Source organism: Gigantopelta aegis, chromosome 6 (genome assembly GCF_016097555.1).
Source record: "Gigantopelta aegis isolate Gae_Host chromosome 6, Gae_host_genome, whole genome shotgun sequence".
NCBI lineage: Eukaryota > Metazoa > Mollusca > Gastropoda > Neomphalida > Peltospiridae > Gigantopelta > Gigantopelta aegis.
The window spans coordinates 23,737,904-23,756,936 of NC_054704.1; the positions used below are offsets into that span (position 1 = coordinate 23,737,904).

Below are 19,033 nucleotides of genomic sequence, written 5' to 3' on the forward strand. Positions count from 1 at the left end.
TGCATTGGCTGGATCGAGAAATAGCCCAATGGGATCGATCCCACACTGACCGTGCATCGAGTGAGCGCCTTACCACTGGGCTATGTCTCCCACCCCCACCCCATTACAATAGAGTGAAACAAGATTCTGCGACATTGAAATGGGCAAATACCCTTGTAAAATTAGACAAGAACCTTTCTCCATAGCTGTTACTTCTCAGAGGTAAATGCATTTTTAGAATTGTGAAAAATAAATTTTGTGGCATTTAGAAACACCTGCATGGACAGAAACACAGAAATTAACAATCTAACAATAAGTAATGTAAGTAATGTCTGATTTCAATTACCAAAAACGGCTCCAATAGTGAAAAATATGCCACAGAGTTTAAAAACTAGGGTCTGTTACTTTAAACAAATTGAAGAAAATGTTTTGTTTTCGTGTAATGACATCATTAGAACCAAATTGAAGAATGACAGAATATTGAAACTTAATATTGTTGACAAAATATACAAGCAGCAAATAAAGGCTACAATACTTCAGTAATAGGATAATGGCTATTTTGATGTCTAAATTATTCATTATTGCATGATGGTGTTAGTAAATGGCACATAAGAGCTGGAAATGAAATAGCACTTGTTTAAATGTTTTTAAAACAGGCTCCAAGTAAAATCAATAGCCTTCAAAGTGTCTTGTTTAAATAATCCATATTTGCATATCACAAATTCACTTTCTATTCCTTGGGGTCGTGTGCTTGTGTCCATGTGGAATTTTTGCCGTGGTCCTGAAAATAATAACCAACATCATACTGGTACACTATTTACATTCCTTATTATACATATATTTTTAATGAAATAATCTGTTGTAAATTTTGCTGTTTTTACTTACATGTAAGTGATAAGCATGACAATTTGCACTTTAATACACTTGCTTTATAAGTGAATTACAAACATAACTATTTTATAAAACATGAAATAAGACTCAGTCTATATAGATCTTTTACTTTTGGTGAGCTTCTTTTTTGTAAAATTAAATATTTAAATAATATTCATTTTGTTGCTCAACTGTTTCAATAATGTTTCTGTACAGTGAATCCACCCTTCTAAAACTGTAAAATTTCAAGTTTTTAGGATTTCATATATTTTTAATGATAATGTAAATTTGCCATTTTGGTGCTCATTCACAATCCTTAACAACCAGTTTGTTCATAATGAAATATAACTGTTGTGCATCTAAATTCTAAAAAATCATGAGGGTAAATAAATAATATTTGGAATAAAATTAACCAATGATGAAAAATGGAATATAACAATATATTAAATTAAAGTTCTGGATTTAATATATACTAAAAGGCAAAATTTATTGTGACACACAAAAGACAAAGATAATTGATGATAAGTTTTTACTGTCGTGTATGAAACATTATAACATGGAAAGAGAAATGTCCAAAGGTATGGAAACGAGCAATAGTCCATGAAACGGACGCACCTGCCATATGCATATGAGCCACATCACTAGAGGGGGTCCAGAGCGAAGTTCACACAGTCAGTAGCGAGTGTGTCCACCGTTAGAATTGATACAGGCCTGGCACCGTCGTCTCATTGAAGCTGGAGAAAGTTCCTAGGAATGCCATTCCAGATCTGAGGAAGGATCAGCCAGAGTTCCTGCAGTGTTGTTGGAGGATTTGGAAGATGGCGCTCCATTTTATCCCAGACATGTTTGATTGGTGACAAATCCAGGGACCTGGCAGGCCAGGGTAGCACAACAACATTGTTCTGATTCAGATACTGCTGCACAACTCTAGCAATGTGTGGTCTGGCGTTATCGTGTTGTAATGTTATCCCGCGGCCATTCTGTTGCAAAAACGGTAACACAGTTGTTTGCAAAATTTCATATCAGCACCTCACAGCATTCAAATTGCCTTCAATCACAACCATCTGGGTCCAGCCTGTGGCTGTAATTCCACCTCATATCATAACACCACCACCTCCAAAACGATCACCTTCAAGAACACATGGCATGATGTAATGTTCACCGTGACGTCTGTAGACATGTGACCTTCCGTCAGATCTGTGGAAAAGGAAATGGGATTCATCAGTGAAGAGGACACATCTCCAATCACGTGCTGTCCATCACAGGTGTTGTCTGCATCACTGGAGACGTCGACATCGATGTTCTGGCGTCAGGATTGGCCTTCTGGCTGGGCATCTTGCACGGATGCCATAGATGTGTAGACGTCATGATGACATTGCATCAAACAGTTCACTAATGGTGTTTTTCTGACTTCTGGACTTCTGATGGCTGCACAGAGTGACAGTGATTTGCGACTGAATGTCTGGCCTTTTATGGTGAACACTGGACAGGATTTCTCCCGAATATTCCATGTTTCTTGCACAAAGCATGCAATCGCTGCAACAATTGCTTAGTTGCATTTCTTCGAGCTGTTTCACGCAAATTTTCTCTGGTTTACATCCATAAATCCATTCACAAATTTATTACTCCAAACAATCCATGTCGCAATAACTTTTGCCTTTTAGTATATTTAAGTATTCAAGACATAAAATCTTTGCAAATGTTTTATAAATTTAACAGTACTCCTTAGAATCTAGTTGAAAGTAGTTAGTGAATTGTGAAACTATAATCATTTTGACAAGATGAAACATACCAGAATCTGTACACTGAATGTTTTCATTTCATCTCTAAACTCATCACAGGCTTCCAGCAAAGGTGCAGTGACAGTCTTCGATGTATCAGTGGAGACTAAAACAGACACAGTGTTCAATCTTTGTTGTACCAGACCAACAGCAGTTGTCAACAAAAAATAAACGTAAGAATGGGAAATTCATTTGAAATCCTACTTTAGTGTAAAATATAGATGTACCCAGATAATATCTGAATGATGAATGCACTAAATAATAAAACAACTACATTATGTTTTAAAAATAATTTTCTAAATATATTGGAAGACAAAAACTATATAGTCTGTAGTGTAATTGAAAATGTTATGAAACATAATTTGAAGCTAAATAAGCATTCTGAAAGTACTGCTAAAGCAATACATGTCCCCTACAGGGTTCAACACATTTTTGCATCTCCTAAATTCAAGGGCCATAACTCTGTGAAAAATGGGTAAATTGCCATGAAAAACTGTTACAGAACATGAGAGAGCTACACACAAAATTTCAACTCAATATTTTGAGGCGTTGCATAAAAAAAAAGGTCCGGAAAACAAACTGTCGTAGCTCCCAAGTTCAAGGGCCATAACTATGTAAAAAAAATCACTATGAAAGTCAAACATGATCTGTAACAGAATGTGATGAAGCTATACACAAAATTATAGCTCAATATCTCGAGACATTGTGAAGAAAACTTCCGGAAAACTGTATGTGGGACAGACAGATGCACAGACAGGACAGAGATGAAACTGATAGTCCCCTCCGGTTGGACAGGCAGGGGACTAATAAAGGCCCTACATATTAAATATAAAGACTCAAGTGTACCTGAAATGTTGGTTGGAGCATCAACTGCAAAGGATCTCACTTTGGAACGGAATTTCACGGCACTATCAACAACATAGGTGAACCGTTGATCTTGTGTACATTCAGGTACTACCTAATTATAAAAAAATAACATTGATGTATGACGTGAAACATTTGTAATTATTAACCATAATACAGTCATTATGTGGAAAATATTCTTCATATATTGTCAGTGAGAAGATATGACACGTTAGTGCTACGTATTAAATCGTGGGTCATTTACCGCTTACTGACCAATGATCTATCAGTAAACTCAGGACTTAGACTTGATTAATTACCTAAAATTATGGAAAATGAACTGTATCAAAAGTAGCAGTTTAAGAGTTCGAACACTGTGACTTTACCAAGAATTTGTTGTTAAGATATATAAACATTAAAAACAGTTACTATGTAAAACCTTTTAAGTACAGTTGAAAACTGCAAATAATACAAGTGCTAGCATAGGAGTATGGACTTCCATTTTTGTAGGGGGCAGGTTAATTTTTGCTCAAATTAATAGAAACTGCCCAAATCAGGATATCAACATTTATTCATACATTTTTTTATCATTACTGCCAAACTGTTATTATAGAGTTCCAAACAAATTACTATGTATTTTTACATGGATTACAACTAATATTGTGAGTAGAATGATAGAAATGCATGGTGAAAAGATTTCAGGCCAGCTAATTTTGCCCAAATTTCCCCATCGTTTTTGCCCGAATATGAGGATTTTCTCCAGCATTTGGTGAGTGGCAGTTCCCCCCTCCCCCATCTCTCATACATGCTTATTAGTGTTAGCACTATATATTTGAGAAACATTTAAAAGAAAGCACATTCCAACCTCTGGTCTTAGAAGCATTCCAAACTGCCTAAGTACTCTCTTCAGGTAGGCACTGCATTGTGACACGATAGCAGGGTTTCTCCCACCAAGAGAGGTCTGCAGTTGTAAAATATAACATCAAATATCAGTATGTATATTGACCATTATATCAGATGATAACAAAACAACCTCCCACTTTTTAAATTGATTAATGAAAACATAATTATGCAACAAACAACATTCAAAATTTGTAGAAAACTGGTTTATTATGTTGCATATATATGGTAAAAATTTTGTTTTTATATATGGCTTACTTTTAAAATGGAATGCAATACAAAACAAAATAAAATTAATGATATTCAGTGTTTAAGATTAAAACTTTTTGGCAGTATCTCAGTTGGATACTAACATTTCAAAATCTGGTATCCCACCTGAGAATTTAGTATCCCACTTAAATGAAATTCATAAATAATGCAATCGAAAATGCAGAATTCGTGAAATTCGCAATCAAACGGAATTGGCAAAAAGATTTGCTGTATCTATTTTTGCGTAATACTGACATAAATTAATATTTTTTACCAGTAATCTATAAATGTTTCTGACATTACAAATGATAAACCTACCCGTATTAATTTTCTGCTGATGTGAAATCAATATCCCAAAAAACATTTGAAGGGAGGAAACATCCAACAAAAACAATAGTGACTTAGCAGTTCTTAGTCTATTGATACGCCGCTATTGCTCCAGTGTAGCATTAGACTGGGTACGAGCTTGAACATACTGTTACTTAACTTCTCCAGTAAATGACGACTTTTATTGTTTCAGTGAAAAATAAAAACGCATAATTAAAAAACAAACATTATATGGTATCCTGATGGGATACAGGGTTCTTGAAATCTGGTATCCAAATTTAAATCCTGGTATCCCCAGGATATCGGGATACCGTTAATCTCGAACACTGATATTGATTTTAAACTCCAAATTTTAATACTCTTCTTCAAATATTAGTTCCTTCAATATTCACTGTAGTCTTTATCGTGTCCAAGGCTATCGTCCTCTGTCAAATTATTATTTCACACTTTACCTCGACTTTTATAACATTTTAAAGGCATTTTTGATGACCTATCATAGGATTTAAAAGGATTTTTCTGCAATCATCAGCACAAGTTAATAACATTAAATTAAGGACAAGAATTACTTATTTCTTCTGGTGTTATTTTAAACAGAAATAAATTTACTATCAACCAAGTTTTCTTTTCCATTAAGCTTCATGACTTAGCTCATAATTCCATAACTCTTTGAAAGTTCCATGACTTGTATGAACCCTATGTAATGTTATATGCCTATACAAGGCAAAAAAAACAGAAAGAAGAAGAGAGGGCCAAAACACACTAAAGCTGGGTCAAGGTTTGGGTTATCTTGTGCTGTCAAAATATAAGACATATTTTATGTCATCTGCTGCCAGATCTGTAGTTCATGCCAGCACAGATACCATATTTTGTCACATTTGATTCAGTGCATTTCTTTTTCAACCGATAACATACTCGCCAGATCCAGACCCAGTGAGTTTTAGTCCTAAAGATATTTTACTTTATCATCCATTAAAGGCTTTTGTAGGAGATATCACTGGCACTATAATCTGCGTTATCTCCTGCGATATTCTCCTGGGAGATATCGCTTCATTTTGTTAAGTCACTGTGTATGTTTCAGCACTAAACCTATCATTAGTGACATCACGTCACTGTCGTTCTGCTAGTTGACCAGTCTACCGCTGCCAAATATTACTGACATTGTTTACAGTTGTCGCAAATGAAAAGAATGATAATGGATGATAAAACGAATACCCCCCCTCGCATCTTGTGATATCATAATTTCTCAGCACTCATTGATAAAAGTATAAAAATCCTCTGCAAGCCTCAGATTTCATACTTTTATCAACTCGTGCTGAGAAATTATGATATCACAAGACACTCGGGGAGTATCCTCTATGTAGATGAAAAATTAATACTGAAACCTCTGTTTTCCTGCCCAATTTAATATTGACTTGTTTGATCAGATCCATGATAGCTTCCATTGCAAGAGGTGTATTAAAATCATCACGCAGTGCCTTGTCCACATTCTCCCTTGTTGATTCTAACCTGCAAACACATTGTAATACAGACTTGTTTTGTATTATCCATGTCATAAAAATCTGTTTTTATTTTTATCATAAAATCATGTCAAATTTTCCTTATTCTGTTACTTTGAACATTCAATGTACCATAACATGCTTTAATATCATCAGTTGTCAGATAAATCATAATTATGTCAAATTTAAAGTCCAAACCAAATTGTTAACAACTACAATAAATTACTCTCCTACCTTTAATTACTGTTACATTCCCCCCAAATTGTCCAGTTGTAAAAAAACACATTACAGTGACACAGATTCCACATATGAGACTGTAATCGCTGAGATAGCATAGGGCAAAATATATGCAGTTTTCTGCCGTCTGCCATTTTGTTTTTTATGGAATACTCTTCAAGAGGGGTGAAAGCCTCCAAAGTATGTGACATAATTAATATAAAATCAATGATCTCTAGTGGTATCATTAAATAGAAATAATAATAATAAAATTAATATGACGTCGTCACGTTTGCTTTTATATCATAACATGTTATGACATTGTTAGATTAAGTTATATCCTTTCACCCCTCTTGGAGAATATTCCATAAAAGTCAAAATGGTAGCCCTATAAGATCTCAGCGAAGTCGATATAGGTGATATGGTTATCATCTAGTATGTGGAATCTGTGTCATTCTAATGGGTTTTTTCAAGATTTCTGTCTGGACAAAATGTGGGTAAAATCTAACGAAAAATAAAGGTAGGAGAGCAATTTTTCATAGTTGTTAACATTTTGGTTCGGACTTTAGGTTAAGACTAAACAAATTATATGTGTATTCAATTTAGAATAAATAAAATACCTACAGTTCTTGTATTCATTTCAAATATGATATGAATTATTCCTGAATTTACTCATTGCAGTTATAACTAATATTTAAGAATCAACACAAAATTATAGGCTGATTTTATAAGGATAACTAACTAAAGGAGAAAATATGAACTGGATGCAAAGTAAATAATACATTTCATCTTTAGCTGTTATTCTTTTAGATACTAGAAAGATGTCCCAATGCTATTTGGTAATTTACAATTGTTCTTATACTTCTTTATACTGAATTGCTCTTTAAAACTAACATGCTACATTTATATCATTTTAAAATTTATCTTGTAATGAATAAAACATTTTAACACTGCTTGAAAAAAAACTATTCTGCTAAGTAAATATGACATAAAAAGTACACTAACTTTGTTCTCAGCTTGATTTCATTAAGAGGCTGACACAAAAGCTGGCCTCTGATGTATGAATCACAATGACTGAGACAGTTGATGATTTGCTTGTCTAAACTAATAGCTTTGTGCATCGATTCTTCACTGTATTCAATTCCTAAAGAATAGAATAAATGTTTTGTTTTGTGACATACCACTGAGTTGTAATACAAGTCTTAATTATTACAATTGCACAGATTTTAGTGTAGCCGATATTGTAAGTTTTAACTCTTATAAAGAGACATGATACATACAGACTAATTACAGTATTCATTATAAATTGTGAATGTAGGCACTTAGTCCTTTTCTATAGCATTTTTTATAAACTTAGTATACCATATCTACATTAACATTGTTTGCATGAAACAACAACACATTTTATCACCTAAATTTCAAAACAAATGTATTGCAAATTATAGGTTTCAATAATATTTTGAAAAATAAAACTCTTCCTTCACTTTGTTGTAAATTAGAGATGCTTTCAAAATGGAGAAATACTTACTACTTTTGTAGTGTGTAAGTAGACAAAAGAGTCGGAACTGATCAGCTGTGTAGCTCTGAAGAAAGTCCGAAATAGTGATGACGTTTTTCAGTGATTTGGACATTTTGTCTGTATCCCCTTTCAGATAGAGGTGACCTGCAAAAATTTTACAACTTGAAACTGTTACTTTGTTTGAACTAGTATCAAGACATAGACAGGTCCTGACAAAATATACATAATACAGTGAAACCTCTTCAAACCAGACCCTCTGTAAACTGGACATTTCTTACAGTCCCTTTTTAAAAACCAGTACAGAACCTGACTTCTCTAAACCGGATGCCTCTTAAAACCAGACATTTTTATTGGTTCCAAGGGTGTCCAGGGGTTTCACTCTACATTTAAAAAAAAATTCCTATCACCTTTCTTTCTCTACTTTGAATTCCATCTTATTTCCACCTGATCTGGCAGCCCCTCCAATCTTTCAACTTATTTTGCTGTCCATTCCACATATCTGTCCTTGTTTCATTAGGAGGTTAGATTTAGCTTAGTCAGTTGCTCTTAGTTTATATAATTGAACCCCTCGGGGACCTATTCTCTGATTTAGTTTGTCTCTCAACCAGTGATCCACAGCTGGTATACCAAAGGATGTCCTGTTTCATGGGAAAGTGCTTATAAATGATCCCTTGCTGTTGATGGAAAAAAGTTGCAGCTTTGTCTAAGACTATATATCAGAATTATAAAAAGTTTGACATCCAATTGCCGATGATTAATAAATAAACAAAACAAACTTTGTTCTTTCAGATACAATTGGCTTATTCAGACTGTTTAGTGGCTATTATATTTTACAAATCCAATATTCACAATTCAAGCAAGATCTTAACAAACCTGAATGTAACCAATAGTTGGCCCACTGAGTACACCCATGATAGGCCTGAGACTGGGCAAGTTCATTCTCGTGATGTGGAAACAGGAGATCTTCACCACCAGAGTGTATGTCCATCTTGTCATGAAACAAAGTACTGAAATAAACAAAGCACAGTTAGTAAAACAAATTATAAAGAAATATGGTACACCCTAGACTGCAGGTACTAACTAATTCTTTTTCAAAGCACCTCGATTTGAAATAATTTCTTAAAAATCAGGAGTAGTCTCCCTTGACCAACTTTGAATAAATCTGAGAAAGCATAATGACGACAAAACATCATCCTGTGTTTCATGCAGATGTTTTGGTCTAAACATAAACTAAATATTTGGGATGTGCAACTAAACTAAATTTACAATCTACTACAATTACTTCCATTAAAAAAAATAAAAGCTGAAGAAATAAATTGCCAAATCAACTGCTGATTATCAGGAAGTTGTATTAAAACATAATATTCCATTTAAGAAAAACAAACCTGGCCATTGTAGAACATTCAATATGCCACCCTGGTCGACCATTTCCCCAAGGTGCTGGCCAGTGGGGTTCCCCAGGTTTTGCTGCTTTCCAGAGAGCAAAATCACGTGGATTCCTCTTCTCCGAGTCATCTACAATACACAATACTACATTATGTACATTAATTAACAAGCATTCTAAGAGTACTGCTAAAGCAATAGATGTCCCCTACCGGACCCAACTAATTTTCTTATCTTCTAAGTTCAAGGGCCATAACTCTGTGAATAAATCGCCATAAAAGTTAAATTTAATCTGTAACAGTACATGATAAAGCAATATACAAAATTTCATCTTAATATCTTTAGGCATTGAAAAAAAAAACCAGTCCAGAAAACAATTTTTTTTATCTCCTAAGTTCAAGGGTCATAAGTTCAAGGGTCATAACTCTGTGAATAGAAAGTTAGATTTAATCTGTAACAATACATGATAAAGCAGTATACAAAAACAGTCCAGAAAACAAATTTTCATATCTCTTAAGTTCAAAAGGGCATAACTCTGTGAAAAATGGGTAAATCGTAATGAAAGTCAAAAATAATTTGTAACAGAATATGACAAAGCTATACACACAATTTTAGCTCAGTATCTTGAGGCATTGCAAAATAAAAAGATCGGGAAAACAAATTTTCATATCAGCCATATTGTTTGATTAATGAGATCAGGGCAGTGGTGCCAGCCATATTGTATTCAAATATATGTGACAAGTGTCAGGAATTTACCATAAGTGTTTTGTAAATATTTACTTCAGATAAATTGGTTCAAATTATTATTAAAGTTAATAATAAGTTAAACTGAATGAATGAAATGCAAGATAATCACAGTTACATCAAATACTTTAATATTATATGAAAACCCCCACTTTATTTCGTGTCATTCAACTTGATGTAATAGATCAGGAAAGGAAAGGAATTTTTGTTAAATAATGACACCCCAACACATTTAAAACCACAGCTACCGGGTGTCTAACATATTCTAACAGTATCCTGAAAGAGAAAGAAAAAACATGTTGTTACCACAAAGACTACTTTTACCAATTAGCAGCAAGGAATCTGCACTTTTCCATAGAAAATAGTTCAAAAAACGACACCACTAGAGCACTTTGATATATTAATCATCGGCTGTTGGATGTTAAACATTTGGTAATTTTGACATAGTCTTATTGAGGAAACCCACTACATTTGTCTATTAGTAGCAAGGGATCTTTTATATGCACCATCCCACAGAGACGACAGCACATATCACGGCCTTTGATATACAAGTCACGATGCACTGGCTGGAACAAGAAACAGCGCAAATGGGCCCACCTATGGGGATCGATCCCAAACTGATCACGCATCAAGCGAGCGCTGTACCACTGGACTACGTCCCGCCCCTGCAGTGACCAGGTTCGGGATTCAAACGCACAGCTGACAGTGTAGCAGGGTTGAAAACAAGCAGTCACTCGGTCGCCTGTGGCGACCTTTATTGGCTAAGGGCATCTAAGAATTTTACCATCGATATTAGGGTCTGGCGAGTATAGTATTGGTCAGTTAAAAACCCCACTGGGATACGTCCCGCCCCTAGAAAATTTGATTTGTCTAATACTGATGAGTACATGTACTTTATGTCATACCTGACTCCACGGCCTCTGGCTGCAGTGCTTGAGAGGAGAGTTCACCATAGTTTGAATACTTTGACACATCAAAGAAAACACTACCTGAAAGAAATTAATTTCAATATTTAAATTTAAAAAATACACACATATTAATAACTTTGAGACATTTCATTTTTACTAAATCGAAATAGCAAACAACTTAATTAGAGTTTATCCTACTTCTAATGAGATTTGTAAAAGTATTTACAATGTATGTATGTATGTATGTATATACATACGTATTGATGTACGTATTGATGTATGTATGTATGTATGTATGTATGTATGTATGTATGTATGTATGTATGTATGTATGTATGTATGTATGAATATTTATATATTGTATGTATGTATGTAGGTAGGTACGTACATATGTCATCTTCATAAATCAAGGCTAATAGTAATATTCGTTCCTCGTATTCAGCCTTGATACATGTCGTCAAGAAATCGTGCCACAAAATGCTTAAATTTCATTGGATGCGATGAGATCTGATTGCAACGAATCGCAACGCTCCTTAAAGATTCCCTTGTTATTGTAAACAAAGATGGTAGCATCAGCGTCCGTGGAAACGTGTCGTGTTTGTCACGATATGTTAAAAAAAAGGTTTCGGCGGTTAATTTTTGATATTGCTTTCAAGGTTGTCACATGTTACCGATGCTGTGATTGGTCAGCGATGTCATCGTGTAAGGGACATAATCGGTGTTACAAATTTTCTTCCAAAAGGGGCACTAGTAGTGGATATCAGTAATATTGACTACATGTATCAAGGCTGAATACCAGGAACGAATATTAGCCTTGATTTATGAAGATGTACATATGTATGAATTTACTATTTATAATAAAAGAAGCCTAATGATCATTTCTTATATATATATATCTCAATAGAATACTTTTAAACCAGTTTATAAGTTTTATTTCAAGTCCAATGCATCAGGGTCTGCGGAGTGTATTTGAAAGCAGGACAACACTGTCAGTATGATGGCTTGGGGATGAAATTTGAGGGTCTGGAGAGCCCAAAACTACTTGGGGGGGGGGGGGGGGGGGGAAGGGTTCAGAGGTATGCACCCCAGAGCACATTTGCTTATATATACTACTCAAAAGAATTTAAGGGTCAGACGATATTTTCGACATTATTTTCTGAATGTCAGTTATATTAGCTAGACCATAATGTCACGCATGGTATTGTTCCATTTTGACGAAAGTGGGTCTAAGCAACCCATAAATGAATTAAAATCCACTGTCATTGACACTGTCGACTAGTTCTAATGGCGAAAACATGCTTACATTTGCACGTAAATTAGGGCGAAAGCGAAAGGTCTGCTAAGTGCCCATAACTTGCTTTTTCACAAAGCGCTTCATTTGCACGCTTTGCATGTGTATTCCGTGTTCCCAATGCTGAATTTCCGTATAATTGGAGCTTGCTTTCGTGTACGGTGCACACTCCAAATTCGACAATGGTACGATGTCAACTGACTATCGAAGATCGAGGAAGGGCTATTGCTTGGCTTCAGGATGGCAATACGCAAAGAAATGTTGCTCTGAGACCTGGTGTCAGTCAGTGTCATTGGCCGACTGTGGCAACAGTACCAAGCAACGAATTCTGTTCGAAATCGTCCACATTCGGGAAGACCCCAAAGCACTACAAATAGAGAGGACCGCTACATCACCAATATGGCTCTATGTCAACGCACAACCACTGCACGCCGATTACGTGACAATCTGCGGACTGCGACTGGAACTTGAATGTCTGATCAAACCATACGCAATCGTCTGAGAGCCAATAATCTATGCTGCCGTCGCCAGGCTGTTCGACCACCACTCATACCACGTCCCAGAATGGCCAGACGTCACTGGCGCACACTTCATCTGCGGTGGCAACATGTTCAGTGGGTCGAGTGATGTTCACTGATGAGTCCAGGTTTAGTCTCCAGTTCAACGACGGTCAGGTTCGTGTCTACATAAGTCCTGGGGAGCGCTTCGCTGACGTTAACGTTAGACAACGTCACCGGTTCGGTGGTGGCAGTGTCATGGTGTGGGGCGGCATTTCTATCCACCACAGGACCCCCCTCTATGTGGTGGATGGCAATCTGAATGGAATCTGCTATCTGAATGAGATTATCCGGCCGTTGGTTCTCCCAGGCCTTCAGCAGATTGGCGGCGGGGCAGTTCTGCAGGATGACAATGCCAGACCCCACCGCGCCAGGGTGGTAACGGACTTTCTCAGACAACAAAGTATCGCCAGGATGGTTTGGCCAGCATATTCGCGTGACTTGGCCCCAATAGGGCACGCCTGGGACGAATTAGGCAGGAAAGTTCGGGATAACCATGCCCCTCCGGCCAACCTTCATGATCTGGGTCAACTTCTTATGACAGAGTGGCAGGTCATTCCCCAAGAGTTCTTCAGACGTCTGATCAACAGCATGAGGCAACGATGTGTCGAGTGTATTCGCGCCAGGGGTGGATTCACACACTATTAAACAAATGTTCTAATGTGTAAACTCCATGTTTGACAACCTTCAACTTTGACAGCATGTCATGTGACTTTCTTATATACAGTGACGTTTATTTGTGGTTTTTTGTAAATATGGAACAATAAATTAAATTTTTGGTGTAGTTTACATCATCAATCTAATACACTCTGAAACTTATTTGGTTATAAATTTTTGACCCTTAAATTCTTTTGAGTAGTATACATCATTTCCACTTATGGGCACAATAACAGGGAAGGGGTCAACCCAAGAATTATCAGCAATGTAGCAAGTGTGGTCAGACAATCTGGAGCCAAATTCATGTTTCAGGTACCAGTAACCAAACAAAATCGAACAAAATTAAGATGATTTAAAAATGGTATTTCTTGGATTTTGTTTTTATTAGTTTTTTTGAGAATGAATAATAAAATATATCTGCAAATTCAACTTTAATTTGCATCTGGCAACTTGGGGGGGGGGGGGGGGGGTTTAGGGTTAGGGGGGGGGATTTTTGTCAGTCAGTTGAGTGCTCGCTTGAGATGCCTGCATCGCAGGATCGAACCACCTCGGTGTATCCATTCAACTGATTGGGTTCTTCTCATTCTAACCAGTGTACCACAACTGGTCAAAGGCCATGGTATGTGCTTTCCTGTCTGTGGGAAAGTGCACATAAAAAATCCCTTGCTGCATTAAGAAAAATGTAGCGAGTTTTCTCTGATGACTACAATAGCTCTGTGCTCTAGTGGTGTCGTTAAACTTCTTCTTCTGGCAACATAGCAAATTTTTTAACCCTATTATATGATCGTATCTGGCACAGCTTTGCATTATTATTCAATCAACTTACCACTCGGTACGGAATAAGCAAACTCTTTGAACTCTAGCTTCCTGATGAAGTCGATGATCTGTGGAACATGCTCTGTGACTTTCATGACAACGGTTGGTGGAAGAATGTTCAGAGTCGCCATGTCGTCAAAGAACTCAATTTCATTATTCCACGCCAAGTAAGTAAACGGAAGTCCAAGCTGAAGTAGAATTAAAATTTGTAATATTCATGTTGCTCTTTGAAAAATGTTATAGTCTACAATTAATTCAAGTATATAGTACAATCTGTTTGGATCTGTGAAGTGATTTCTGCAACTTGTATAACAAATTGCAATGTGAAACTGGACAAATTACTTCCTGTTGACTTTCAATGACATTTTAAAGGCATTTATTTACCCTTTTTTTTAGGACTACAGGGATTTTTAGATATTATTAACATAATCTTTCAATACTTTGATGCAAATGTCAATATTGTTATTATTAATGGGAATTTTTTTATTATTATTAACCAATTTTTGTTTTTCATGATCCAACTCAAAATTGTACAATTTTCTAGGCTTGAAAAATGACATTTGCAAATTCCACAACTTTACAAGATATTTGTTATTTTCCAATAAAATATCAGTTATTACATATTGCCAAATTAAAATAAAATCTGTCAATTATTTAAAAAATTTGCGTTTGGCCAAAAGTGGCAGTGTTTGCTCTAGAACCTTTTATTAAATTATCTAAAGCATTGTCAGAAGCTTTTACAAAATATGTTTTCAATCTGAGGTACAGGTACTTGAACATGCACAAACATACATAAAACTGTCCACAAATCATTGCTACGGATGGACTTAGGCCTACACACCACCTAATTTACGTTTACTCATCAGGAAGCATATCATTTAAAATATACATTAGTTATATCTAGAAAAAATTATATATTCAGGGGACAGAATTAAAGCTCAGTCGGTTGAGTGCTTGCCTGAGGTATTTGCGTCGCAGGATCGAACCACTTCAGTCGATGCATTTAACTGATTGGGTTTTTCTCATTCCAACCAGTACACCACAACTGGTCAATGGCCGTGGTACATGTATGTGCTTTCCTGTCTGTGGGAAAGTGCATATAAAAGATCCCTTGCTACTAATGGAAAAAAGTAGCAGGTTTCCTCTGATCACTACGTGTCAGAATTACCTAATGTTTGAAACCCAATAACCAATGATTAATTAATCAATGTGCTCTAGTGGTGTCATTACACAAAACAAACTTTAACTGTAGTGCACAAAGTGTATGTTTAATGGCAATAAAGGAAAAATTAAATAATTTTCAAGAAATCATTTATTGGTTATTCATAAACATTATGAGAAGATTACAAAATAATGATGTGTCCACAAGCGTGAAATTTTTTATCATTTAGAAACTTTACAATTGGTCCAAGACCATTTTATTCGGTGCACAAGAAAATTCTTCCATGAGAATACATATATATTGGTATAATTACCTCATTGGCTCTATTGATAATCTTGTCATCAATATTTGTCAGACTCATAGCCAGTGTGATGTCAATATCGAAAACGTCTGTCAGGATTCGACGTAAGATATCAAACCGCATGTAGGTGCTTCCATGTCCAAGGTGTGCCGAGTCATAGACAGTAGGGCCACACAGGTACCTGTCAAATATCAAAATACAAGTGTAGACATATAGGTCTTCAGTCTCCAGGAAGAATCACAGCCCTAAACATACATGTACATGAATAAATGTCTAAAATATTTATGTATAACATACTTAATTTCTAATCTCTTACTTAAAAGTGATTTGTTTGCAAAACAATTATACTAATATACTGCTTTTCTCTCATTTTAAGAAATACTGCACCTCAAAAACTAAAGTAATTACATTCTATGAATATTAATGCTTAGACAACAATCCCTCTTTTACTAGTTTTAGGGGTTATCTTGCAAACAATGCCATTAGCACTTAAAATATTTGCTTTAAAATATGAAAACCAACAATATTTAAGCAAATTATAATTAGCAAAATACTAAATGAATTGTCAAGCTGGATATTAACTGAATTGTTATATTCTAAATTTAATTAATATAACACATGTGAAATGCACTCTTCAACTGACAAGCAGATTTTAATTTAATAATTTTTCTTCACGACTTTGGTCATTTCCCCCAAATTAGCTTCCCTAATACTTTTCCTCCCATAATTTTTCTAATTAATTCTAAACTGATAAATTAATTAATTGGCTTAAAAATTATAACTGAACATTTGAAACTTACAATCCAATTAGAACTGGAGAAGACAGCTGTTTGAGGAATCTTACTTGTTAATATACCCATATGTATACGCTTTCCAAGAAGGTCTATATGACCTGTCCAATACCCATCACAGGAGCATCGGAAGCAATTAAAAGTTGGTACAGCCATGAAAGCAATGTATATGATGAGATCTATAATATGCGATCGCCATAGGAAGAGAACAAAACATTCCTGGCACAAAAAGTGGTACGGCCATACCGTTTCCGACGTCCCTGCATCATTGGTCAATGGATAGTTTTATCACAATTATTATTTTCACTTATATATATATATATATATACACACCATACATGCATTGTATGAAACCCAATATTCAAATGTAAAAACTTCATATCTATAGAATATATTGTGTCTGGCATGTTTTCAATTTCTGAAACATTTTAAGTTAACATTTAGCTACTCTACTAAATAGTTGAAATAATTAACAATATTTGTCATGTTACCATGATTGAAGAAAAGGCATTAGGTGAACTGACATGTGGGAAAAATGCATCGACTTCTCAAAATAATTGTAATAAATTAAAACCTGTAATAATCTTTTAAGATATTTTTAAAATCAATAAAAACAATTAGGGCCTACTTAGATTTGATAATTGTTTACTTTATTTCTAGATCAGTTCACTGATCACAATGATACACTTTTGAATATGATTATAAATCATATTAATAATAAATATTTTTATAACAAATACATATTTTTTATAACAAATTGTATGTACAACCATGATGGCTTTGTTCTAAGGATTGAATACAAAAATGCAATAAAGTAGGTTTAGAATAGTCATTACCATTATTAAATGACCATAAAGTCAATAACCATATTTTGTTCTCTACATTGGTTTATTTTGTGGTGCATTTTCTTGTATATATATAATTAAATGACATACCATGTGGTTCAGGGTGTGGGGATACTTACAAGTATTAATAGATACTAATATTTTCAGAATAAATTAAATATTTAGCCTATAAGGGATCGGGGTAGCCCAGCAGCACTTCTAGATTATGATAGCCCCACTCCCATGGCTAGTGATATTCAATGTTGGGCTAGTAAATAATTACCATTGTCATACCTGACGGCTAGTGAATAAATATGAATATCCTGCCCTCACCCACCCACCCCTCAAAAAAAATCTTAGTGTTTTTAACTTCTTTAGGTGACATATCTGATTATTACTATTAGTAAAATTGTATTAACTTAAAGTAGGGCAAGTGAAATTTTAATCGTGGCTAGTATATTTTTAAAATCACTGATCAAATATGGCTGGTGGATTTTATAAAATTTCTAGAAGCCCTGGCCCAGTGATGTACGGTTGGTCTAGGATTGATCCCTGTTGGTGGGCCCATTGGGCTATTTCTCGTTCCAGCCAGTGCCCCATGACTGGTGTATCAAAGGTTGTGGTATGTGCTATCCTGTCTGTGGAATGGTGCTACTAATGAAAAACATTTAGTGGTTTTGCTCTCTCTGACTATATGTCTAAATTACCAAATGTTTGACATCTAATAGCAGTTGATTAATAAATCAATGTGCTCTAGTGGTGTCGTTAAACAAAACAAACTTAACTAAAGATTATTACCATGTTGCTGTATGCTGGTGCTGCAAAATTAATGGGCACTTGGTTTTAGTCAGACTATTCCAAACACTGATGCCAGTGTCAAAGCCTGTAGGTTGTGTCCATTTTTCTGACAATTGTTTAGGATTGTGTTGATTCCAGTGTGGTGTATTCGTAAAAGTTCTAAAATGTGTCCTGGAGACAGTGGATTTGAATTTGACATGTTTCAAAGACGCAACACTGGTGGTACAACTAAAACACTTGAGGTTTTGAAAAATATGGTTAACAGACATCTCTTGTTTTGAACAGATATTGTGTAGAAGTTGATTTGTAATGTTATAAGCAGTATTCGAAATGTATGCGTAAAGACATGTCAACAAAAATATTTGACTGATCTTCCCGAAACACACGTGCCAAAATTTACCACATAAAGGTCAAGGTGATATAAACATCACGAAGTTATCCGGAAGCTGTTCATTCGTAAATGTAAAACTAAAGATGACAATGTGTAATTAGGATCGTCGCGAATTTAATATTTTATAGTCTGTGATGTTATTTATTCAAATTACATAAAACAAAAATTAGGTGACCTCAATATTAAATACGTAGATATTTTGGGCTACATTTATAATAAGCTATAATATT

The 19,033-nt window shown here is 35.1% G+C and overlaps 1 protein-coding gene across 1 annotated transcript; it reads right to left on the reverse strand.

Annotated features, from left to right (window-relative positions):
• LOC121375625 (probable cysteine--tRNA ligase, mitochondrial) lies at window positions 1–18,932 on the reverse strand. Its single transcript, XM_041503172.1, has 13 exons — window positions 18,413–18,932; window positions 16,012–16,180; window positions 14,547–14,724; window positions 11,213–11,296; window positions 9,566–9,695; window positions 9,054–9,187; window positions 8,190–8,324; window positions 7,667–7,805; window positions 6,332–6,455; window positions 4,339–4,434; window positions 3,477–3,588; window positions 2,642–2,736; window positions 1–760 (listed from the first exon to the last, which is right to left on the reverse strand). The coding sequence occupies exons 1-13, from the start codon at window positions 18,679–18,681 to the stop codon at window positions 710–712; spliced, it is 1,716 nt and encodes a 571-aa protein (XP_041359106.1). The 5' UTR covers window positions 18,682–18,932; the 3' UTR covers window positions 1–709.
• Between the last annotated feature and the right edge of the window lie 101 nt (window positions 18,933–19,033).